Source organism: Akanthomyces muscarius, chromosome 5 (assembly GCF_028009165.1).
Source record: "Akanthomyces muscarius strain Ve6 chromosome 5, whole genome shotgun sequence".
Classification (NCBI taxonomy): domain Eukaryota; kingdom Fungi; phylum Ascomycota; class Sordariomycetes; order Hypocreales; family Cordycipitaceae; genus Akanthomyces; species Akanthomyces muscarius.
The window spans coordinates 1,839,639-1,862,381 of NC_079245.1; the positions used below are offsets into that span (position 1 = coordinate 1,839,639).

Genomic DNA, 22,743 nt, shown 5'->3' on the forward strand with positions numbered 1-22,743 from the left:
AGCGGGAAGCTAATTTGTATCGCTAAAATGAAGGAGAGAGCAAACAGGATTTACGCTGGAAGCAATGAACGAGAAGTCCAAAGCCTGGCGTCATTTTGTTTTGTTTTACTTTACTGCGTGACTGCCCGTGGCGCTGCCTCCTGCCGACGACAGAGCAGCACTGGTCGATCGTGCTCATCACCAAGTTATAACACAAGTTGCTGCAATCTTCCCGGTTTAGATGATGAATTCTTCTTCAAATCTGCTTAATTTATGTTGTCATTGAAATAACGTAAAGAACACACTTGGTGTAATTTGATTGGCCGAAATAGAGGGCAACGCTAACCAGCCTATACCATTATCGCATCAGCACCCGATATCAACCAGTTGTCAACGTTGAGGTCATCGAGATGGGTTGAGTCCATCTGTCTGAGGATGAAATTCAATTGATTGAATTGATGCAAGTGATCTCCATTTCAGTAATATTGAAGGGGCTGACCGCCAAGGCAGAATTGCTCACCAGTGAGTGTCAACTCAGCTCAATTATAAATCTCAAAACTCATCGAATAGACTTGACGCTCACCCCGGGAGCAACTCAGCCGTATTTGGGAGACTCAGGCGGTATCAGAAGGTGCTTTTATCGTGACAAGTAAACGTACAGGATAAACTGGTTCGAGTTGTCACAATCTCCCCATTACGCCATTCGCAAGGTCATACGACATCGCACTCAAGCTGCTAGGCATTCGACACGCGAGACCCCCCCTTTCAACCTTCAAAAGGATTCAGACTCGTCCTTTCCAACATGCCATCCGACAAGTGAAGCAGAAGCTCCCGGGAGATCTTCAGCGGATTTCAGTGTAGGTCTACTTTATCCTCCAACTATAAAAAGAGTTCAACTGCCGCGCCGGTAAATCACACAGCATGATAAAATCCCAACACAAATATAATCATAAACGCCAATCTCTTATTCGACGAGGTCCTACATACTCTTACCTTCAAGCACTGAAGTATATACTTGATCCTCGCTGTCGCTAGTACCGCCCTGGCTGGCGTGACGGTCAGTGCCGATTGCGGCAGCAACTACAGCTGGGAGTGATATGGTGATGATGGCCCTTTGTCAAACGTCGCTGTCGTCGTATGCAATGACCAGCATGTCCGGGCGATGCGCCAGGAATGCGGCAGACAATTCTGCTGCGTTGAGAAGCCTGAAGGTGGCGTGCGCTGCGACTGTTAGGAGTCATATAAAGAGCCGCCGGAGGGGTAGCTTAAACACTGACAGAGGAAAAGTGGTAGCCATAGAAAAGCCAGAATATTGGAATCAGCATAGAAAACAGCTCATGATGTGACACTTGCACTTGAGAATGCGTCACGTGTGATGGGAATAATAGGTGCTCAGTTAGCAATGAGATTTCTAAATTGGCAAACTAGCCAGATAAAAGCTATAACGTTGTATTTCTACAAGAATATTTATTAAGTTGCTGCTGCTGAGTATCAGTGTATCTGATTACGAGCCTTGTAGAGCCTTGTAGAGCCTTGTAAAGCCGTGTGTGATGTTTGTAGAGCTGCCGCTAAGCTGTAGCTGTATGCTATAAACAGTATGTTCGGGGAAGAGAAAAATACGGCTACTTTCGCTTATAAATATATTCTAGCCATATATTAAACGTACCGGCAGTGTGCTCTTACAACACCTTGGTGGTGCACGCCTTTGTGGGGCACATCGCTCCTCTTCAATCCTTCGTTCGCGCTCCTCTAGCTATCGCAATGGTTTAGTCTTCCTCGCTCCCACAGAACAACTTACAGCCGTCTGGGACAAGTTAAGCCACGTAACTGCGTTACGGGGCGGCTTCCTCACCAGCTCCGCCCCAACTACGTTGTAACTTATGAGTCAACTATAGAGACGATGCGCGCAAGCGGCCTCGTCAGCGTGGTCGCAGGCTTTAGCGGTGGTCGAACCATAGCCATCTATACCGTCAGGTCGTTTCACTTAAAGACTTAACTTTTTTGCTTCCCAAACGTAACGTGTTACTTACTGCGAAGGTCTACCTACCCTGCGCACATTGACCCTGCCCGATTACGCAAGATGGCCGCTACGTTTGACAAAGAACTAGCCCGTAAGCTGTGCAATCTGGAGAAACCGAACCGCATCAAATTTTCCCCAGATGGCACCAGAGTAGCCTACTCGACTGCCCTGGCCTGGGGTCAGCGTGTAGGCAAAAACGCCGTGTCAACAATCTGGCTAGCATCCACAGATGGCCAGGATCTTCGAGGGAAATTACCTCTGGCTCCTCCCACGACTCAGGGCCAGCTTGGCTCCCGGATGGCAGTGGAATAGTCTTTATATCTGACCGATCCAAACCAGGCAAATCATCTACTCTCTGGGCTCTGCGCCTCGACGGCGGTGATGCGACCGCACTCAGTCCCATAGACAATGCCGAGGGCATTATCAACTTCTCCATTTCCCCTGACGGCAAGACTATCGCCTACTCCTCCGCGGATGAGAAAAGCGATGAGCGCAAGAAGCAGGACGAAGAAGGAGAGCCAGCGCCTCCCGACGTTGGGGGGAGGATCTATCCTACGCTCGACTACGGCTCGTTAATATGGAATCGAAAGAGACGAAGCAGCTGGTTTGCGGTGACAGGCACATTTCTCGCATGCATTGGGGTCCTGATGGCAAACACATTGTTATCCGAAGCAAACAAAATCTGGAAATTGAGGAACCTATGCACACCGGTGTGACTATCTCCTCGGTCAACATGGCAAGTGGCGAGGTTCTGGACTTGTGCGTCGTCATGAATGACGTTGCTAGCCTTGTTTGGGCTCCAGATGGCAAGATATACTTCATCTGCGGTTAGCCTATGCAAACCACTTGTTGTGGAAGCGTCTTGTTCTCGGTTGACCCGTCAGACCGCGAGCCGAAGCCTGTGAGGGTTGCATTTGGCGTTGAAGATGATGCCAGCGATCTGACTGTAGCAGGCGGAAAGCTTCTGGCAATCTGTCTGTCGCGACTTGCAACCGTGATTAGAGAGGTAGGCAGCCCCATTCTCACTACACAGGATACAAAGCTTGATGCTTGGGACGTCTATTTTGATGCAGAAACCGGCGGCCGGTCTGTTCTGGCCGCTTCTCTATCCGACATCAACAACCCCTACGAAGTTTTTACTATCAAAGAAGGGCAGAATACGATTAAGCTATCCAATCACGGAAAATCCCTGGACGGAAAGTGTTTTGGATCGTGCACAGTACTTAACAACCAGTCGTCTGATGGAAAAGAAGAACTCGATGCCCTATATCTAGTGCCATCTACCAAAGTCGGCGCCAACGGCATGCCGAAAGAACCCCTGCCCACGTTCGTCGTTATTCATGGAGGCCCAACGGCCCGCGATAACAAGTCTTTCGACTCAACCTACTTCAATTGGGCGCTCATATATTCTCTCACAAGGATATGGCATACTGCTTCCACAATACCGCGGCTCCAAGGGCCGAGGCGAGAGGTTTGCGGCGTACAGTAGGGACGGAGTGGGCGATTTTGACTACTCTGACATTATCAGCATTACTGATAACGCCATAAGGAGCGGGTTCGCCGATGCAGAAAGACTGATTGCCGGTGGCTGGAGCCAGGGTGGCTACCTCTCGTACTTGTGTAGTGTGCGCAACGGCTTGCATGGCCTTGGCTGGCAGTTCAACGCAACGATTGCAGGGGCAGGAATTAGTGACTGGGACAGCTTAACCCTTGAGTCTGATTGCAGGGCTGGAGCTGAGACTGAAATCAGTGGCGGTCGACCGCCATGGACAGTATCAAAGGACTGCACTGCTGGAAGGAAGGGTAGTGCAATCTACGAAGTTGCGCACGCTGTCGAGCAGTCTCGCCTACTTGGCAAGAGGGTGATCCCGCCCATGCTCATCCTTCACGGCCGGGACGACCAACGCTGTCCGTTCCCGCAGGCTGAAGGCTACCGCCGAGCACTGAGGGCTCACGGACTACCGTGCGAATTTGTCATTTATCCTGGGCAGGGCCATGTTCCCACTGCACAGCGATACATGATGGACATGTTAGAAAGGCTGGGTAAATGGTGCCACACCTACATAGGGTCAGGTAGAAAAGAGGATTAAGGCAATACTATAGCTTAACAAGTACGAGGAGTAATTCGTGATTCTGCGAGGCCGCGATGCTTACATTCGCCTACTAACTCAGTTACAGGACAGCATTGCTCCATCGGGCATTCTAGATTGTATGCTTTCCCTAGGTTCAGTCCACCCATAACCTTGCGGCTGTACGCGGTTTCGTTTCAAGGCGTCCCCAATCTGGGCAACCTATGCAGCACGTCTACACCCGGGCCAAGAAACAGGGGTTCAAGTTTTGCCAGTCGTCGGAATTGCAAAAATGACTCACCTGAGAAATATCTCCAGTACGCGCATACTTCTTTGAATGTCAGAAACTCCTCCATGCTCACTTAGGAAAGCACGTCTAGGTCATTTTAAACTCGTCATCAACTCGAAGGTACAAATGTCTGAGAAATGCATCATTGCTAACTTGTCATTATTCTAAAGCTAAACCTCAAAGTACACCAGGTACCGTCGCGGCAGCCCTTGTCCTTCATTAGAACGCCAAATTCGTCTTCCACCAGACAGCCGAGCCCGCCACAACGAATTTGTGTGTGTATGTGTGCGAGTGATTTCCAATCACTTAGAGGATGCCAGGAATGAGGGCTCCACCGAGAAGGCCGCCCTTCTTGCCGCCAGCCGCGCCGCCCTGCATCATGCCGCCAGCCGCGCCGCCTGGTGGCATGCCTCCAGCAGCGCCGCCCTTCTTGCCGCCAGTGATCTTATCGATGATGCCTTGGACCTGGGGGGGGAGGAGACTTGTGAGGTTGCCGAGAGGGCTGCCACCACCAGGGGCAGGGGCACCGCCGGTAGTCATGGGTGCGCCGGCCTCGGTGTCGCGTTGCTGCATCGTGCCCATCATGTCCATGAACTTGTCAAAGACGTCGGCCTCCTCAGGCGTCAGTTGCAGGGACTGCTTGTTGTCGTAGAGGACGTGGATGGCCGTCATCCGGCGGTCCTCGATCATGCTGGCAGTCGGCGCCGCAATGGCGCCAGCGACGAGGAAAGCAACGGCGGCGATGCTGTACTTCATTTTCGAAAAGTGTGTGTAAAAGTTTTGAGGGAGAGAAAAGAGTTGATGTATGAAGAAAGTGTTTGAGTTTGTAGATGTGAAGAGGGTTGTAGATGCTGTTGTGCTTGGATAGAACTCTTCGGAAGGAGGAGCTGGAGCGCTTTATACTTGGAGTCGTGACATGGGAACGAGGCACTAGCAGGCCTTGATGAGGCTTCATTCGCAAAGGATTGTGACTGGCGCTTCATGACAGGCATCGTGGCTGGGGAATCTTGACGTAGTCAGGGAGACGCTGGAATGTCCGCAGCTCATGGACATAGCTACTGAAACAGATTATGTGAGTCAAGGCCGCTGATCGCCTGTCGAATCTTTCGACTTGAGAGACACTTAACATCAGCAAGATAAGCCGTTTTGGCATTGCCTGTCGCACATAGAAATCATTATCATGCCCAAATTTGAATATTATATTGCTCAGCAACGGCCTAGGAAGAACTTTTTACAAGCAACTCGCAATGCAATAGCCACGCAACGTCGAATCTTTGGCTGGAATAGGCGCTAACAAAAACTAGATCGAGAATGGGATCATAGCGTCGATGTCTTGCATCTCGGTCCACCCAGCCGGCTGATAGGTTTAAAAAGGATGCCAGCTATGCCACGCTGACGAATGCTCTTGTGGCACCAAGATCGGCCGTTGCCATTGAATGGAAAACGCATTAGTGCTCCAGACGGGGCCTGCGGCTCTGATTAGTTTCGTGGCATGCACGACCGATCATCCGACATAGACGACCGGTCAGCGATGCCCCCAGTGCAGAGGAATGTGTCGAGAAATGAAAAACGAGCGAAGTAAATGTGGCCCAGCCTCGGCCGGGCGCAAGGAAGGTGGGCAGTGGAATTTTTCGATTAATATGTACACGAAATGGCGCAAGTGCGCCTTGACTTGGTATGAGTGGTGATGGCCGGCGAGACAGCATCCAGGTCCCGCGGTTAAAACAGCCCTGCGTTGGGGTAATTCTCCAAGATTTGCAGTTCATCCTGCATCAGGTTGAGAATGTTCTCATAGCCCGCCGTCCAGTCCATTGTCCCCATCGTCGTCGGATCCCACTCCAGCGGCAGCGCGGCCATTGACGGATCGCCCCCGACAACCACCGCTGGCGGCGGCGCCTCCTGCAGCACATTCCCCAAGCTCTGCTGCTGCTGGAAGCTTGGCCCCGTCCCCGGTATTTGCTTCTCCAGGTACTGCTGAGTTTTCTGCTCCTGCGGCGCGGCGGCAGCGGTAGGTAGTAGCTCCTGCGGCGGTGGCTGGCCGATGCTAAACTGCTGGTGCAGCAGGTCGTTGACGTTGTCCAGCGCCTGCGGCATCTCGGGCACGGTGACGCTGCTGTTGTTGAGCTTGAGCTTGACGCCGACAAACAGGCCGGCCACCTCGCACATGACGTGGCACAGCTGGTGGAAGCGCTTCAGGCGGTTCGATACGTCGAGCGCGTGGCTGAGCGACTCGATGAATTCCTGCAGGAGGACGAGGTCGTCTATGGAGAGCGTCTCGAGGACGTGACGGAGGATAACGAAGAAAGGCGCAAACGGCGTATGCAGTATTGTCCTTTCATATCGAAGTTAGCAACTCTATAAGCTTCGGCGCAAAAGTTCGGGACATACCAGTTTATGTAGCTCGATTTTGCATACGGCCCCATGCGCATCAGGTGCGTCGAGCGTTTATGCGTGCGCATCGCCCTTCTCGCAGCCTCAACGCACTCATTCTTAAACACCCCCTGGCCGTCGAGCGCCGAGACGGCCTGGTACACGAGCGTCAGGTTGATGGACAGCTGAATCTCCTCGCCGATGCGGAAAATCTCCGTCAGGATGGGCGCGTGCTGGTTCGCCGGGTACTGCTCCTGGTGCGCCTTGGCCTCCTGTAGCAGGCTGCGGCACTCGGCGGCCAGGGCCTTGGCGTGGGCGACGCGCGTCTCGGCGGGCGTGGTGCGCGCCAGCGGCGAGTAGAGGTGCTCGTAGATGCGGCCCTGGGTGATGCTGGCGCGCACCCAGAACTTGGTCATGCCCTTTGTGTCGTGGTGGCCCATGGCGCCGGCGTCGTAGTGGAAGCTGAACTCGGGGGGGATGTCAATGTCGTACTCGGGGATGCAGGAGCCGCGGTTGAGGCGCAGGCAGAGCGCCTTGTCGAGGATGTAGACGTTCCAGAAGAGGATACGCTCGAGGCGGATCTCCTCGGGGGACTTGTGCATGGACGCGCTGACGCTCTGGAAGCCGGCGGCGATGCAGAGCTGCGCGGCCGTGGTGCACAGCTGCCATGCGACGGCTGGCCGCGACTGATCGATGGAGACAAAGGCTCCTAGTAGAAGCCCTTGCACATTTGTTGCTGTCGAGGATAGTAGTAGCGGCAAGTTGGCGAGGCCAGTATCGACATTTGCTCGGCAGAGCTTGGCATGAGCCTTGTACTCTGCGAGCAGCTCCGGCGAGATGCCCAGCATGCTGGATTCTTCAAAAATATGGTAGAGTATGGAGCTGATGAGGACAAATTTGATGCTAGAAATATTGTCGAGGTGCTCATACTCGCGTCTGCAGACCTCGGCAATGTCATCTAGCCCTATCGAGGAACAGAGCATCGTGAGCAGCGTCGGCGGACTGCCTATAACACCAAGTCAGCAGGGGACTAAATTAGTGTGCATTGGAAGTAAGAGTCATACAAGTCAGTCTCTCCAGCGCGGCGAGCGTCACCTGCAGCGGCGGCATCTCCAGCTTGCCCACGCCCCCCGGCGGCACGGGCTTCTGCATCGGAAACGGCGACGTCAAGCTCCCAGCACCACCGCCGCCGTCGGGACTGCTGAGGTGGCGCCTGCCGAGCAGGTCGTACAGGCTTCCAAGGGCGGCGCCCATCTTGGAGTCGACGCCGTAGAGCGTGGTGCTGCGGACGGCCTGCTTGAGCAGCGCGACGGTGATGTCGGTCTGCACGTTGAGCCCCTGGTCGGGCTCGGGCTCGGCCGAGTCAATGTTAGCGGGCGTGTTGATGGCCGACGAGTCGGAGATGGTGACGCTCGCGTTGGGCGAGCCGATGCCGCCGCTGTCGGAGCCATGGCTGTCGTGGGTGGATGAGCGCTGGCTCTCACGGCGCTGCAGCAGCCGCTCGATGCTGCCGAGGCTGGCCTCTATCCTGTCAATCTTTTGCTCACTACGGGGGGGATGTCAAGTCAGTCCTGTGGCCGCTAATAAGAAGTGAGAATGCGCACTAGAGTGATGAGATGTGTATGCGCTGCTTGCGCTGCAGGCCTGGGTTCTCGGCGCCTGTCGTCGTGCATGTGCGCTTGGCCGACTTGCAGCTGGAGCAGGGCACCTTTTTATCACAGCGCGTCTATACATCGATGCTAATTAGCTTCCCCTCATTCAAACGAATCACCAAGTCTCGGGTCTGCTATACCTTGCTTCGTCTACATTGATCGCACTAGATTCGGTGGTGCCGTCCTCATTAGCTTCCCGACTTGACTCACATGATGAGTTCGTTCTCAGTGTCATCATACCGCTCGACGAGCCGGCTGCTCGTTAGGTAGGTATTCCGGCGTCGACATGCCCGCGATACTCTCACTGTTCTCGATATACAGGGTGAATTTGTCAGCGGGGAAAACGGCTGTGCCTCATGCGCGCGTGCCCGGCCAAGACGATGTCGGGTATCGGGGGATCAATGCGGGGGGTGCGGACGATTGATTGTCACAGACGCGAGGCGATGGGCGACCTCACGATTCTACGTCGTTGCGAATCGTCTTTATCTGGAATTTGTTGAAAAGATGAAAAGGCCCCCAAAGATGTCATCAAGATTGAGGAAAAGGGCCAACTATCCACCAGCAAACGCAGTCGTTGAAAATCCACCAGCGAGCCTCCGCCACACAGCAGACAGCAGCAGCCTCGCCATTTTTTTCCGCACAGCCCCATCTTCCCGCTTTTAGCATCGCCCACTCGGCAGTGCAGAAGCGTGTGCATCATCGATTGCAGAGCCAGTAATAACTTAATAAACAGAGTTGGGCTAGTAACCTAGCAAGTATCGCATCCATACAAATTTCGAGCATCAACTAGTCTGGTCTTGGCAGTCTCTCAGCCCTAGAGGGCCGCGTAACACCGACCGTCCCTGAGACTGCAAGGCCATGCAGTGAGCGCGCTACACGTGCCTGTCGTATTTCAATTCAATTTAATTTAATTCCGCCAAGACATGACATTGCAGCCTAGGTCAGGTTCACCGAATGACTCCCAATTTAGCCGCGCTGTACAGCATGACGCACGGTGATGTGATCTTCTATCCTCGGGTTCCCCAGAACAGCCGTCCGCTGCATTAAACACGTTGCGGAGAGTGAATCTGATAAATGTAATTGCTCATTGTGTAAATAACGCCGTTCCAACAAACACATGCATGCCCCCAGTTTCGCTTCCTTTTTCTACTTTATACCTGCTTCTCCATCTCGCTCTTGATTCTCGTAACCGTGCCCGCGCCGCCATACACCATCGTGGTGTACACCATGGCGACGCTGGCGCCAGCGTTGAGCACCTGCAGCGCTTGCTCGCCGTTCGTAATCCCGCCCGTCGCAAACAGTGTCTTGCGCGCGTCGCCCCTGTCGGCGGTGGTCGCGTGGCTCTCGAGCGCGTAGGCGTCCATCATCTTGCGGTAGCGGCCGACCAGGTCCAGCGTGCGCGGGAACATGGCCGGGCCCGAGTAGCCGCCCGTCTCGGCCAGCGAGCGCTGGTCCTTGGCCGACAGTCGCACGCCGTCGGGGACGACGCCGGTGCGCCGCTTCGTGGTGTTGCCGACGATGACGCCGTCGACGCCGCTGCGGTGCACCGCTTCGACCACGCCCGCCATCTGCGCGTCGTCGTCCTCGTCGGGCGACACCTTGACCATGACCTTGGGGCGCGTCTTGCGGTCCGTCGTGTGCGCCGCGTCGACCACGGCCGTGAGCAGGCGCGTCAACGGCTCCGTGGCCTGGAGGTCGCGCAGTCCGGGCGTGTTGGGGCTGCTGACGTTGACGACGACAATGTCGGCGTACCGCGCTAGGCGGCGCACGCAGTACACGTAGTCGGCCGCCACCGCTGCCTGATCCTTTTCGTTGGTCTCCTTGTTCTTGGCGACCTGCACCGCGAGCAGGCGGCCGTCCACCAGGCTGCCGGGCGGGACGTGGGTCTCGCCGTTGAGCACCTGCTCCTCCGAGGCGCCGATCGCCCTGGCGAAGCGACGAACGCGCGTGCGCAGGCGTTGGGCCACGGCGTCGGCGCCCTGCGAGTTGAGGCCGTACCGGTTCACGAGGCCGTCGAGACCGGAGACGCGGAAGCAACGCGGGCGCTCGTTGCCAGCTTGCGCCATGGGCGTGATGCCGCCAATTTCCACAACGCCAGCCCCCAGGCCAAAGAGCAAGTCGGTCAGCTCGCCGTCTTTGTCCAGGCCCGCCGAGATGCCGACAGGGTTGTCAATGGTGGCGCCAAAGACCTCAGTCGTGAGCTGCGAGGGCTCGGCGTGGCGGTGCGGCCGTTCGCGCGGGTGCAGGTTGGCCTCGTAGAGGAACTGTAGGATCCTGGATCCCGCGTGGTGCGCATCTTCTGCGTCGGGGAAGAGGGTGCGCAGCAGCGGCGGGACAACGTGCTGGTGGAGGAGCGAGGCGCGTGTGTCCGTCACGTAGAGGTAGCCGACGTAACCGGTCGCGGCGAGGGCGGTGGCGTACAGGGCGACCTTGGCGCGACCAAGGCCAATAGAGCCGCCGGAGGAGCTCGAGGCAAATCGCGCCGTCGTGGTCGTTCTAGTCGTTCGGAGTCGCTGCGCTGTCTGGGGTCGGACGGGGAACCGACAGCAGGCCGACTGCCGAAGCGTGGGCATGGCGGACATGGTTGCGTTGGGGGGAAAGGACAGTGGTCCGGGCCGGTGCTGTGGATTTGGCCCTGATGTCCTGCTCGTCTGCCAGCCGAAAGGTTGGTTTGTTGCTGTGGTAAAAGTCACTGCGCGATCGGGAGTCGATTTGCAGAGCTCCCGAAAATCACGAGCTATTGTCGGAGGTTGAGGGGACAGTCTGAATTGGCCAGTGCACTGTGTAATCGCACTGGGCGTTTGACAGATTGGACCACTACATGGACGCAGCACGGTCAATCATTGGAATGTGAAATTAAGCAATCGATCTTTTGAACTGTCACGGCTAAGCCTAAAAGTAGGAATATCGCGGGATGAGTTCATGTAGAATCCCAATTTCTGCCCGGCTCTACACCGCTGCGAAGTAGCTCATAAGGCGGCCGTGAAGAGTCATGACACTGAAGAAAAGGGAAAAAGAGACCCGATGAGATGAACCTGAAGTGTGTAACTGAAATCTTCTACCTAAATTTTCTTACTACTGGCACTGAGCTTCCCCACCGCAAGCAACCAGCGATACTCTTGCGCTTACATCGGAAGTGACAGCCACGGAAACAGGCTTGCGGGGGATACACGGGCTCTTTAACGAGGTATGGCTAAGAGCGCATTCACTAGGCAGCCATCAAAGTAGAACCGAGAGCTGCCATGCTTCGGTTTTCGTGTGGCAAGCCAGTATATGCTGGTAACGTCGCCTGTGCTTCAACCAGAAGTGGCCAAGTCTGTCCATCGTCTCACGGTATGCTGTGCAGAACGGCCAACTGCAATGCCGTTTAGAATTGACTGCTTAGAATTAGCAGTTGTCTATAAGAAGACAAGTTATCTATACATAGCGATGCACTTGCATGAACTATACCGAACGTAGACCAACGGCGGACAGAAGAGGAAGGATGCCACTTTACCGCCAATCATAATTCAGTATGGCCTAGCATAAGGGCCTCATGAGCTTATTACTGGTGCGCCAAGATCATCGTACGACAGTTGACTGCCGAGCCTGCCAATCCTACCTACAATGCCCTTCTCCATATCCTGTTGAGGGTGCTACCATGTCGATCTTCCAGGACCCAAGGCTGCCAACTTTAAATTGCCCCTTCATTTTCGCAAGTATCTCCCGTTGCTAACGAGTTTGCAGCGCCCATATAGATGAAAGCATAGCTTTAGTTCTTGGAGGTCGACATTCGTACCGCGCTAATGCCCCGAGACAGACAGTTTATGGACATTTCACCTGCATCTTGGATATGGGGTATATTCGATAATGGAGGAGATAGAAGGTTAATTTCGTCTCAGGATACAGTCTCTACGCAGCCACCTTGCCGAATGCGCATGTGCTTTTGCGCAGGGCCAAGCACGTACTGCGGGTTTATATACACCCGCCCAGCAGCTCTTGTCAGCGGACGTGAAGCGGACCGTTTAACTCGCCAAGCTGAACATAATTTCGAATTGATTGGCCTGGGAGTTGGTGCCATGATGGTTTGCGGGTGAGACAATCTTACGGGTGGTGCATCGCTGGAGCGAGGCGCCCACTCATCAACTCAGCCAGAGGCTTGGCGACTGGCGGATCTCGCTCGGTGGCGAAGCGGAAGCCGGGCAAGAGATGACAACCGGGGCACCAGAGCTGACCGGCCATAGGGTTTTCAATTCCATCAGAGATGTAATAAGGTAAAAGACGAAGAAAAAGCAAAGCAAAGAAAAGACGTGGCAATGCGAACAAGGCCATTGGGGGCCTCGGTCGGCACGAGCGATGCCGGCAAGTAAACGAATGTAGGCATGATGTAGCGCCAGCCTGACAACTACGGCCATAACTGCGACAGAGAGTATTTACTGGGCGGCTTGACTTGGCGAAAGAAGGGAGCACAGCGGAGGATCAGCGGGCAACAGGGCTGTTGCTGCTGGCTGACTGGAGGTTCCACCACACCTACCTAGGCATCAGCGGCGGGCGGCCTCGCTGGTGATCCGGGAACTGGCGAAGACGCTCGCTGGGAACGTCGGCGAATAGTTTGGATCGTGCGGGCGTTGCGGAACTGCATCGGGATTAACAAGCGATCGATATTGCGCGCCGCACAGCCACATGGGCGTCGTCATGGTCGTCGCACAGGAACGGGATTGATGCTGGCGATGCTGAACGGGATTTGGGAAATAGGTAACTAAGGTCTGGTTGAAAAAGGTGCGGGAACGGGATTCGCATGTAACAAGGTGTGGTGAGTGGGCCAGGCGGCACGGAAGGCTGAGAGAAAGAAATGACAGCACATGTATGGCGCAACTGAGACAAGGGAAGTGGTTCTTTACTTCTGACTGGGGACTAATCAAGTCTCTTGTACTTCTTTCCCAAAGTTTGCAGACATGGTGGATGCACCTGTCCCGTCTTTTGGCTACCAACTGCACATACAGCACCAACAGATGAAAGCGCTGCAAGACAACGCGGTACAGATGACAGATGCTTTAATGGCTGGTGAAGCCCGTTATCATCGCCCCTTGCCCACTAGACTTGCTTTGCATCCACTAAAACAGGCTTCGAAAACCACCAGCCAGCCTTACCCGCCATTCCCAATCCGGTATACACGATGTCGGGCCTGCATCTCTGCTTACCCGATTCAACATATTCCGTGCGACGCCCGCCCAGCCTTTCTCAACATGCCGTCTTCTTTTGCGGATGCAACACTGCAAAGCCTACGTAGCCGGACCCAATCATCATTTGCTAGCTTTGGAAAAAAAAAATCGCGCCCAAGCCCCATCTCCGGCCGCATATCCGGACAGGCAGGGCCCTTTCCCTGGGCGTCAACAGTCCCTTGCCTTGCAAACCCCCCCCTGCCGCCACCCTTGCACACGGATTACTGTTTTACACTGCCCGTCGCCGTCACATTAGGAAATTCCTCTTCTCGTCCCTACGCGCTGCTGGGTCGGCACCATGACGTTGTGGCTGGGGCTTATATCGGTTCCTCGGTGCTTTGTATCCGGGGGAGAAGAGATATATAACTACTGCTTACCCTCTCACCCCAGAAAGCATCCTCTGATCATCGCCCTCACCACTTCCAGCCCCAACTTCAGAAATCTCATCCATCCACGAATACCAAACTCCTCCTACCTGAACTGAATCCGTAGCATCCAATTCACAATTATGAAGTTCACCACCCTCGCCGCGCTGGGCTTGGCCTCGGTCGCCGCCGCCGGCCTCCTCGACGATTCTACCGAGGAGCTCAAGCTCGACATGGACGACGTGCCCATGTCGTGCAAGACCATCTGCCAGCCCGTCGCCACCCTCTCCAAGCAGTGCGACGTCGATCTCGGCCTCGGTGACGGCAAGGACGAGGACCTCCTCCACAACCAGTGCGTCTGCACCAACAACAGCTTCAAGGTCGGCCAGATTGCCGCCCAGTGCGCCGACTGCATGCACCAGCACGTCAAAGCCAAGCGCAGCCTCGGCGACCACAACGACGACGACGACATTGACTCGGACGACGTCAAAGGTACGTTTTCACAATCTCTTACACACACACACACACACAACATACACAGCGATGGACCCTACTTGCTAACACTCTCAAAAAGACATTGACCGTCTCGTCTCCGGCTGCGGCTTCACGTCCACCCACTACAACCCGACCATGGCCGCCGCTGTCGCTACCGTTACCGTCGATGCCACGGCGCCCTCGCACAAGGACCAGCTCACCACCACCATCAAGGGCACACACAACGCCGCTGCCCCCACGGCCATTCCCGGCTACATGTACGCTGGCGCCGCCGCCGCCGCCGCCGCCGCTGCCATGTTGTAACTGTTCTTTTCTGGCAAGAAAATGGACCCGAGAGGATCATCTGCCAAGGACTACCAAAAGAAAGTTTGTTTTGGTGCAGGCTTAATAGTGGCACCCCGGTCGGCTTATGTGAGATACGTGTAATTGGAGTAATCGGTTTTTACAAGACAGCGTTGCATTTTACATGGGTTTGGACGCAAGGTTTTAGAATATCACTTTGATTATAGATGAATAATGAAAATACGACAATTCAATTCAGAAGCGAAATGTGCGCGCAGTCCAATACGGAAGGAAAAATTTCGAAGTCGTTTTTTATCGTGGGGCGGGCGAGATCTCACCCGCAAGCCACACAGCTGGGGCAGCAACTAGGCACGATCAATCAGGCGCAGGTGCGTAAATGAGGGATTGATGAGAGAAACGACAATGGTAGCTCTAATAATAGAAGAAAAACAAATGCAAAAGCATGCCCCGGGTTTTCTGCACTGCTGCACAGATAGCTCTGTGCTCGTCGCTTCCTCGTCTGCCCGCGACCGCCACCAATTGGCCCAGTGCCACCACGGCCACTTGAGAAGTTGATCAAAGCAAAGACCGAAGACTCCATTCATGAGCCCGAGCGACTCCATCCATTTAACAAGTACTGCAAAACTACCCAGCCACCAAATCAGAGCGCCGACACACAAAACAACCATCACAAAAGGTCCTGCTCCCTGTTGCGACGCTGATGGTCTCGATAGCCTCCATATTCTTCAGCGAGCATATCAAAGTATGTTCTAAACAACTGCCCTAGGGTCGGCCCATCGAGCAAGAGATTTGGCATTTCGCGGCCGAAACCGAGCCATGGTACTGCAGAGCGGGCTGAGTAGCGAACCGGGCGTGAATCAGTCCTATCAGCATGAGGACGCCTCAACTCTTCTTCATGCCTGGAGACTGGCAATGTTTCCGGCTGCTCGGCAGGGGAGCGCTTCACCGTTTCGCGGCGGGAAGTGAGCGACGGACCAATCTTCTCGGCAGCGGAGCGCTTCGCCGCTTCACGCCTGGAAGCGGACGGTGGTGCTGCTGCGCTGCCGGAAGCGACAGCGGGCGCTGATGGCTCGGAAGGCGTCGCGACCTGCGGCGAGAGCTCCTTCCCTGGCTTGGGAATATGGATCAGCTGGTCAGAGGTGCGCTGCAGCGTGTCCGCGATCTTAACTGTGGCGTAGAGAATGCAGAGCGCGATGACGAGTAGGACTATCGCGATGAGAGGTAGGACAAAGGAGATGGTGGTGTCGCAGGGAGAAGATTGGTTAAAGAAAATCATGATGGTTGAATGAATTGAGTTGCTGGATTGTGTTTAGGATTGGGCGGTGCGGGATTGCTATTATATAGTTTGTGAGCAACACATGACGGCCAGTAAAGATGTCTGTAAGTCTCACCGACAGAGTCTCAAACAAGTAAAATGAAAGGCTTGCATTCAATCCAAAACTACTGCGTTTGTCATTATGCGCGCAGCAGTTACAAACGGGTGAAAGCCAGCACACGGTGTTAGGGTCAGCACCGTCGAGAACAGTCACTTCTTGAGACAGTCTAATTGTAGACAAAGTATGGCGGAAAGGATTTAGAAAAGTAGAAGCAAAGACGGCAATATTGTTAATAATTAGAGTATAGGGAAGAAGTAGCCAACCGCGGCTGCTTCGATCATAGCAGCTGCAAATCCGCTCCATTTACGGATACTTTACAAGACTCGACAGACAAACAAGCATCAACGGCACCAGCGCCACCAAAAACCACCAAATTTCAACCGTGAAACTGCTTCTCAGCCATTCCTTCCACCTCATAAGCCCTCTAGGTTTGTGAGTGCATCTATCCGTGCCATGGACCAGACATCCCAACCCCGGCCGTGACTCACACTCAAAGTGCATTCGCCGGCGTCTCATGAGTAGCCTACACCCAAACATAAGCAAATCTTGTCCATGTTTTGTTTGCTATGGACAAGAACTTGAAGAAAGGTGTTTAAGAGAAAAACCTACGAGACGCTGCCGCGACAGAATCGTAAATCGCTGCCCAGGTCGCAGCGGTGGCTGTTGGGACACTCGAGGTGCAGGCGGCGACGCTCCAGCAGCCACGCCACTTTGAGCTGGATGTCGGTGCGCACCAGGCTGCGAAAGTGCCGGCTGGTGTGCTTGAGCGACAGCGCGTCGGGGTAGATGAGGTGCTGCGCGACGGCGAGGTGAATTTCGGTCGGCAGCGACATGAGCTCCAGGGCGGCTGCTTCTGCTGTGCTGCACGGCGCAGACGGGGCGGGGCCGTGTCCGGCGGCGGCCGGCGGCAGCTCAGCGGAGGTGGACTGCATGGTGATGAAATGCGTGCAAAACAAAAACAAATGAACAAAACGATAAAGGAAAGCCGCAAGAAAATGCAGGGAGAGAAAATACTGTTTCTAGTCTTTGTATCAAGCTAAAAGAAAAAAAAAGCCGTTTGAGAACTGTCTTTTGTTTGCCGGAATTGTGCTGCCTACGGCCGCTTGCGACTCCACTGACCCGCGCCAGGCGCCTCCGGGCTGTGTTGCTACCAGGCAGCTGAATTCACTTGCCCCCATGACGGCAGCGGCGCTTTGCTTAACTTGAAAATGCTGAGCGGGATCCGACAGCTTTCAGGGGCCAGCTCAGGTACAATGCGGGAGCTAGTTGGCAGGGCCAGACGGCGGTGGCTGTTACTTACCTTGGCAAAGCGGGAAAGTTACTGTGCAGCCACTCCTTTCTCTTGGGGCGGCGCGGTCGTCAGTTGCCACGGCGCCATCGAGGGGCGAGTTTGAATGGAGTGCGGTTAGAGTTACGCTACAGATGGACAATTGCTGAGGCTACCTGTGAGAAGGAAACTGGTAAACGTCGCATCTATTTCATTATTTATGCGCCAAAAAAAAAAGCCACCTGCAAAACAAGTGCGGATGTCAGATGCAATGAAATCCCGCTCGTTGTTGTTCTACCTACTCCGTAGTTATAAGCTAACACAAGGTGAAGAGCAGAAAGAAAAGCGATTGCTACGTCCTCGGACTATCGCACAATGCTTCTTACGCAAGCTCATTCTAGTGTCAATGAAAGAAATTGATATCAGTATTCAGTATCCAGTATAGAGTTGAAGTTCTTTGCCGCAAGGATGGGGTCCCGTCTGTCTAAAGCAATGGACAGTGACTGATAACACGCGCGGCCGTCAATAACGATAGTATACCGTCGCCAGCCAAATCCCTTAAATTTAGTGACAATATGGATTTACGCGATAGAAAACGCTTATGCTGAGATATTCTTCTTTTGATGCGTGATCAGGGTACTGCCAGGGATGGCGGCCAACTCCTCAGCTAGCATATTGTGTGCTGGTACTTCCTCCAAGCTTCGCAATGTTAGGCTGTTGTCGCCACAAACGATTAAACACTGTGCGCGGTGTCTGTTTAGTAAGAGTTCTCCTCGGCCTTGCAGCAAGTCCATTCACAATCGCAGGGACTTACCACTACCAGCAGACCGTGGCTGGCCTGCCTCCAGGCTCGCTTTCGACTCCATCCATAACCGTGCCATCCAGCACGCGACGAGCAGGTCTAGGTCCTTGGCAGGCAAGGCCTCGTGGATGTTGAGCTGCGCCTGGCCGTCCAGGACCCCATCCTCCCCCATTGTCGGTCGCGTTTCCAGCGCCACGATGAGGCCATCATCGCTTGTCCACACAATACCGTCGAATTTCTTAAGACGGTCCCGGATGGACACCTGGCCTGCGAAATGGCCCTTGGCTGTGCACGCCGTCCACCCAGAAAGGCCGCCAGCCAAAGTCACATCACTGTAGCTTGCTTCCCGGCTCGCCTTTCCCTCAATTGCCACGCGTGAGCTGAGATCCTTGAGTGAAAATGCTCTCTTCTTGCTAAAATCGTAGAGGTGATGTCGCCGCTGACTGGCTCTTCCTTGCCTGGCAGTGCTCGTAGGGCGACTGCCGACCTTGGTGATGCTGTATGTGTGTGCCATGGCCTCGCAAGGCGCACTGTTGAGTTCGTAGAGAACGCATTCCGTGTTTTCTGATGCGACAATGTTGCGCCCGTTTAGCACGAGTGTTTGCAGGTGACCGCTGCCGGGATGATCGCCGGTAACCACTTCTTGGTAGCTCGGAAGATCCTGCTGCGCCATAGTGTGTAGCGTAGGCTAGGTTATTGCTGTAGCTTTCAGGAAGCGCTGAACCACAGCTTTGGCAGGTTAGGTGATAAGAAGTGGAAATAAGTTAATGGTCCTTAACTATCGTCCTTGAAGTATGTACATTAATATGTATAGTCGCCTCCTCACCCGTAAACAGCCAGTAGTGGCGCAGTAGCAAGGCTGAGTAGTATTGCGCCGCTAGCGGCAACAGGCGTACCAGGGTGCCAAGACGCCGATCCGTATGGTCGATGCAAGCAGCGACTCATGTCTGGCCTCCACTGTAGAGCTTAGTGTGTGGTACCACGCGTTTAAAACTAAGTTCATGAGACAGAGACTAAGTCCCACGGACTCAGTCGCAGGTATAAGAAGGTTACAGAGAATAACACTAAATACAGTCCTAGGAGAAACAGTCCCGGCTAGTTTAGCCGGGACTTGATCTTACTAAAACGTGAGAAACCATCACTCTTTTAGGTAAATTATGCGTAGCGAAGAACGATGACTAGGGCCTCTACTAGTGTGGTACCTATATTATAGGGATGTTCTTGCGTTCTTGATATTTGTGCTGGAATTATATATATTTGTGCAAAAAACGCTCCCAGCCCCACGGATTTAGTCTCGTGATCAGACCTAAGGGGTTGCGAGACTAATAGCAGTAGCTTTAGGAGATGTTGTTCTATAATTGCTGTTTTCATGGTCCATTAATACAGAAGGGTCATTCTTGGGCTCTGGGCCATCGGCCTACGTTCTCCGGGGGGGGAATGTGCAATCGAAAATTAAGGAGAACGACAAAGGACCTAGGTAGGTGCGTGGCACGTGTAATGCAATGGGGGCAGGAAACTGCGCTCTTTTTTAATAGTGCTCGACGTCGTGTCTCTTCTACACTATCATCTATCTAAAGAAAAATTGCCTATAAAGTTACAATGATCGGTACAGCGAGCCGGGCTCTGAAATTTGCCTACCACCCACCTGAAGGTGTCATCCTCCAAGATCGCCCAGAAGAATACTTTCGCCCATTTGGATACACTATATATCGAACAGCTTACGATGACGATGATCCGGAGCAGGACCAGGCCTGGGGGTCCCTCTTAGATCGACTCTACACTGACTTTAAGCTGGAGATCTCCAACACGTTCTCTAGGCGTCAGCACATTGAGAGCGAGAGACAAGATACCGACAAGCTCAAATCCTTGGCCAGGTTCGACGGGCGGTCAGACGCTACCCTTCTCAATGGCTGCAGCGTAGAGAATTTACGAACCATCTTTGAGGCTGGCGTTGGTGGTGCTCCACTCAACGTGGACGCTTCTAGGTTCAAGTACTTTCTTTTCGCCGACAAGGATGTCTTGGACGGCGTCGCTCATGGCGAAAGCTGGGTCAAGATTGCAGAGCTACTCTACGATGATGCAAAACACAATGCCAAAAGTCATCCCCACCTGCCGTCGAAACAAACATACTTTGGATGGATGAAAGTGTCCACTGGAAGTCTGTTCTTCACGCGGATGTGGTTGGAGAACATGACGTTGCGTATGCTATCGATACAGGCACGTGGTGCATTTCCTATAACCGACGAGCTCTTTCCTGTAATGGAAACCACGAGGGTAGTTGAGGCGGAAACTCGATGGGAAAAGGCACGCAGGCTTGGAATAGCTATAAAAGACCTGCCGCATTCAGAAGACGAAGACTAGTTAAGATCTTGAGTTAGCTTCATTGACCCTCCGCCCGGTTTTATTGGTGAAGTCGAGCTTGTAGGGACAATCATCGGTCAACGACCTACCCTACGTCCCAGTAGCGTGAACGCGCCCTGGAGCCACAAGCAACAACAGCGAGTAGCTTTCAAAAAGGCGCGGACCATGTTTCATTGATCGGATTTTATTTACTGAGATTGACTTTAAACAATCTAGCATTTAGATTATTTGTTATTCTTTTCTGTGTCGCCACAGCTGTGTAGCCACCGCCGAACAGCTCATACTTGCATCAGACGCCTTTAATGACACCTGCGGGACAGGTCGAGGAGAGAACGCTACAAGCGGTTGTCGAGAAATATGTTTAAATAGTATTATGAGTTCTTAGTATGCCCTATCTCCATATCCGCCATTGAGAAATAAACACTGCGTCTGCTCCAAACTGTCTGTTGCGAGCTTGGTTGCTTGACACGCGATGCTTGATACGTGCAGAGCAAATTACGCCGCCATTGCTTTCAGGTACGCCACGGTCTACACGTCAAGCTATTAGCGACTTCTCCTCGTTGTAGGTCAGTTGGCAATCTACCCACATGCAGGTACACGTCGTATTCAAGAAGGTGTGCTCGAGTGCTGGGGACAAAGCTGCCTGTCGCAACAGCGGGCGGGTCAAAGTCTTCGAGTCTTCTACCATGATTGTCTTCATTAGGTGCTATAGTTGGGACCGGCGTCTGCGCATCAGACTTCGGTGCAGATTTGATAAAGGTGTCGTCCTGCGCTTTTTGTTCCGGGCCGTCGGGGAGGTGGATCATATTCATGTTGTGATGACCTACCTCGGTGATGAAAGTGGCACGAGGTTTTCTGATCTTTTCAAAAGAGTCGAGGGCAGCATCTATAGTTTGAGCAGACTCGATACATTCCGCGATGCACAGAGAGTCCTCTATGCCGCTGGCCGCTCCCTATCAATGGGGCTTAGTCTCGCAATGTGGCTTGCGTCGGCTGATGCAAAAAACGGACTTACCATTGCCGCGTATGGTAGCATGGTATGCGCAGCATCACCAAGTAGAACAACGCGACTGCCAGAACTTCGCCATGTTTCCAGAGCTGGGATGTCGGAGAGCTTCCAAATGTAAGGGGCCTCGCTCGCCAGATCTAGGATTTTGTGGATTCGCGGTTCAAAAGCGGCGTATTGACGGCGCACCTGATCGACATCGCACTGCTTGTACCACTCCCCAGCACTGCCATCGTCCTTCTCAATGGTGAAGCAAAAGTTACAAGAGTCGCGAAAGTCGGGCATGTCCATATGGTTCACGCCAGAATACGGTCCTGACCAGAACCCGCTGCGGTTGAGAAAAAACTTGAGATCCGGGTCTGCTGCCAGTTTTTCGCGCGACACATTAACACTGTATGCTGTCAATGGATTCAAAGGTTCGACTTGATAGCCCAGCACTTTGGTCCGAGAAGCTGATCGAATACCTGAATGCGAGTTAGCGGGGAGGCTCGCAGCAAATAATTCGCAGCAGGGGCATCTCATAGCGAGTGAGAATCTTGGTCGCATTTGGCTGGAGCTGCACTGGTCCACTAAATGTTGGTTCCGCCTCGGGGTGCTTCTCAAAGACGACGACGTTCTGGGGTTGAGCTCCGTGAATCCGCAACGCAATCGCAGTGGAAAGACCAGCGACTCCTGCGCCAATGATGGCAATGTTGAGGATTTTGGGGGTTTTATCTTGTGCCATGATGGAGGGCTTCGTTGGCAAATGAGACGGTTTGTAAGATTTGGTGGTAGGATTGGGACGCAAACTGCTGCGATACGAGGCGACATTGGTACGAATGGAAGTGGTTGAGTGAAGAAAGAGCAACGTTAACGCTAGCCTTTCCTTTCAACCACTCATCTGTTATGTAGGATTACAGCTTCTACACCACGTGTGATGAGTGGGAAGAAACTAGAAGCATTCAGTGCAGAGGGCCACTACGACATACTGCAATGTTACCTTTGGACAGAAGAAGGCTGGAGGGGGCGGAGGTGGTTTCTTCACCGAGCCATTTAATACCTAAACAAGATACATGGCCCGCCGTGGTCAGGCTCCAGTGGCGTATTATCCTTACCTCCTCACACTAGCCAGGATTATGCCTTTTAGTTGCTTGTAGAGACTTGTCCGTTGCTGGCCTTAAGTATGCGAAGCTTTATCGTATTCGTGGA

General features: G+C 53.6%; 10 protein-coding genes across 10 annotated transcripts; 3 read left to right on the forward strand and 7 right to left on the reverse strand.

The window, feature by feature from the left end:
• Positions 1 to 2,059: 2,059 nt before the first annotated feature.
• Positions 2,060 to 2,831, forward strand: LMH87_009892 (uncharacterized protein; the record flags this gene model as incomplete). Its single annotated transcript, XM_056196966.1, has 3 exons — positions 2,060 to 2,090; positions 2,339 to 2,603; positions 2,672 to 2,831. 3 exons carry the CDS (start codon positions 2,060 to 2,062, stop codon positions 2,829 to 2,831), a joined length of 456 nt encoding a protein of 151 aa, XP_056054062.1.
• A 1,832-nt stretch (positions 2,832 to 4,663) lies between these two features.
• On the reverse strand, positions 4,664 to 5,113 carry LMH87_009893 (uncharacterized protein; the record flags this gene model as incomplete). The annotated part of the gene is made up of 1 exon (XM_056196968.1): positions 4,664 to 5,113. One exon carries the CDS (start codon positions 5,111 to 5,113, stop codon positions 4,664 to 4,666), a length of 450 nt encoding a protein of 149 aa, XP_056054063.1.
• A 963-nt stretch (positions 5,114 to 6,076) lies between these two features.
• LMH87_009894 (uncharacterized protein) lies at positions 6,077 to 8,667 on the reverse strand (the record flags this gene model as incomplete). The annotated part of the gene is made up of 6 exons (XM_056196969.1): positions 6,077 to 6,689; positions 6,746 to 7,733; positions 7,792 to 8,273; positions 8,332 to 8,453; positions 8,520 to 8,543; positions 8,620 to 8,667. The coding sequence occupies 6 exons, from the start codon at positions 8,665 to 8,667 to the stop codon at positions 6,077 to 6,079; spliced, it is 2,277 nt and encodes a 758-aa protein (XP_056054064.1).
• Positions 8,668 to 9,530: 863 nt separating this feature from the next.
• Positions 9,531 to 10,961, reverse strand: LMH87_009895 (uncharacterized protein; the record flags this gene model as incomplete). The annotated part of the gene is made up of 1 exon (XM_056196970.1): positions 9,531 to 10,961. One exon carries the CDS (start codon positions 10,959 to 10,961, stop codon positions 9,531 to 9,533), a length of 1,431 nt encoding a protein of 476 aa, XP_056054065.1.
• Positions 10,962 to 14,088: 3,127 nt separating this feature from the next.
• LMH87_009896 (uncharacterized protein) lies at positions 14,089 to 14,743 on the forward strand (the record flags this gene model as incomplete). Its single annotated transcript, XM_056196971.1, has 2 exons — positions 14,089 to 14,437; positions 14,520 to 14,743. 2 exons carry the CDS (start codon positions 14,089 to 14,091, stop codon positions 14,741 to 14,743), a joined length of 573 nt encoding a protein of 190 aa, XP_056054066.1.
• Positions 14,744 to 15,410: 667 nt separating this feature from the next.
• LMH87_009897 (uncharacterized protein) lies at positions 15,411 to 16,019 on the reverse strand (the record flags this gene model as incomplete). Its single annotated transcript, XM_056196972.1, has 1 exon — positions 15,411 to 16,019. The coding sequence occupies one exon, from the start codon at positions 16,017 to 16,019 to the stop codon at positions 15,411 to 15,413; it is 609 nt and encodes a 202-aa protein (XP_056054067.1).
• A 336-nt stretch (positions 16,020 to 16,355) lies between these two features.
• Positions 16,356 to 17,051, reverse strand: LMH87_009898 (uncharacterized protein; the record flags this gene model as incomplete). The annotated part of the gene is made up of 3 exons (XM_056196973.1): positions 16,356 to 16,390; positions 16,608 to 16,642; positions 16,729 to 17,051. The coding sequence occupies 3 exons, from the start codon at positions 17,049 to 17,051 to the stop codon at positions 16,356 to 16,358; spliced, it is 393 nt and encodes a 130-aa protein (XP_056054068.1).
• Positions 17,052 to 18,049: 998 nt separating this feature from the next.
• On the reverse strand, positions 18,050 to 18,861 carry LMH87_009899 (uncharacterized protein; the record flags this gene model as incomplete). Its single annotated transcript, XM_056196974.1, has 2 exons — positions 18,050 to 18,126; positions 18,201 to 18,861. 2 exons carry the CDS (start codon positions 18,859 to 18,861, stop codon positions 18,050 to 18,052), a joined length of 738 nt encoding a protein of 245 aa, XP_056054069.1.
• A 926-nt stretch (positions 18,862 to 19,787) lies between these two features.
• LMH87_009900 (uncharacterized protein) lies at positions 19,788 to 20,549 on the forward strand (the record flags this gene model as incomplete). Its single annotated transcript, XM_056196975.1, has 1 exon — positions 19,788 to 20,549. One exon carries the CDS (start codon positions 19,788 to 19,790, stop codon positions 20,547 to 20,549), a length of 762 nt encoding a protein of 253 aa, XP_056054070.1.
• A 495-nt stretch (positions 20,550 to 21,044) lies between these two features.
• LMH87_009901 (uncharacterized protein) lies at positions 21,045 to 22,365 on the reverse strand (the record flags this gene model as incomplete). The annotated part of the gene is made up of 7 exons (XM_056196976.1): positions 21,045 to 21,077; positions 21,137 to 21,255; positions 21,377 to 21,409; positions 21,460 to 21,502; positions 21,565 to 22,019; positions 22,126 to 22,288; positions 22,345 to 22,365. The coding sequence occupies 7 exons, from the start codon at positions 22,363 to 22,365 to the stop codon at positions 21,045 to 21,047; spliced, it is 867 nt and encodes a 288-aa protein (XP_056054071.1).
• Between the last annotated feature and the right edge of the window lie 378 nt (positions 22,366 to 22,743).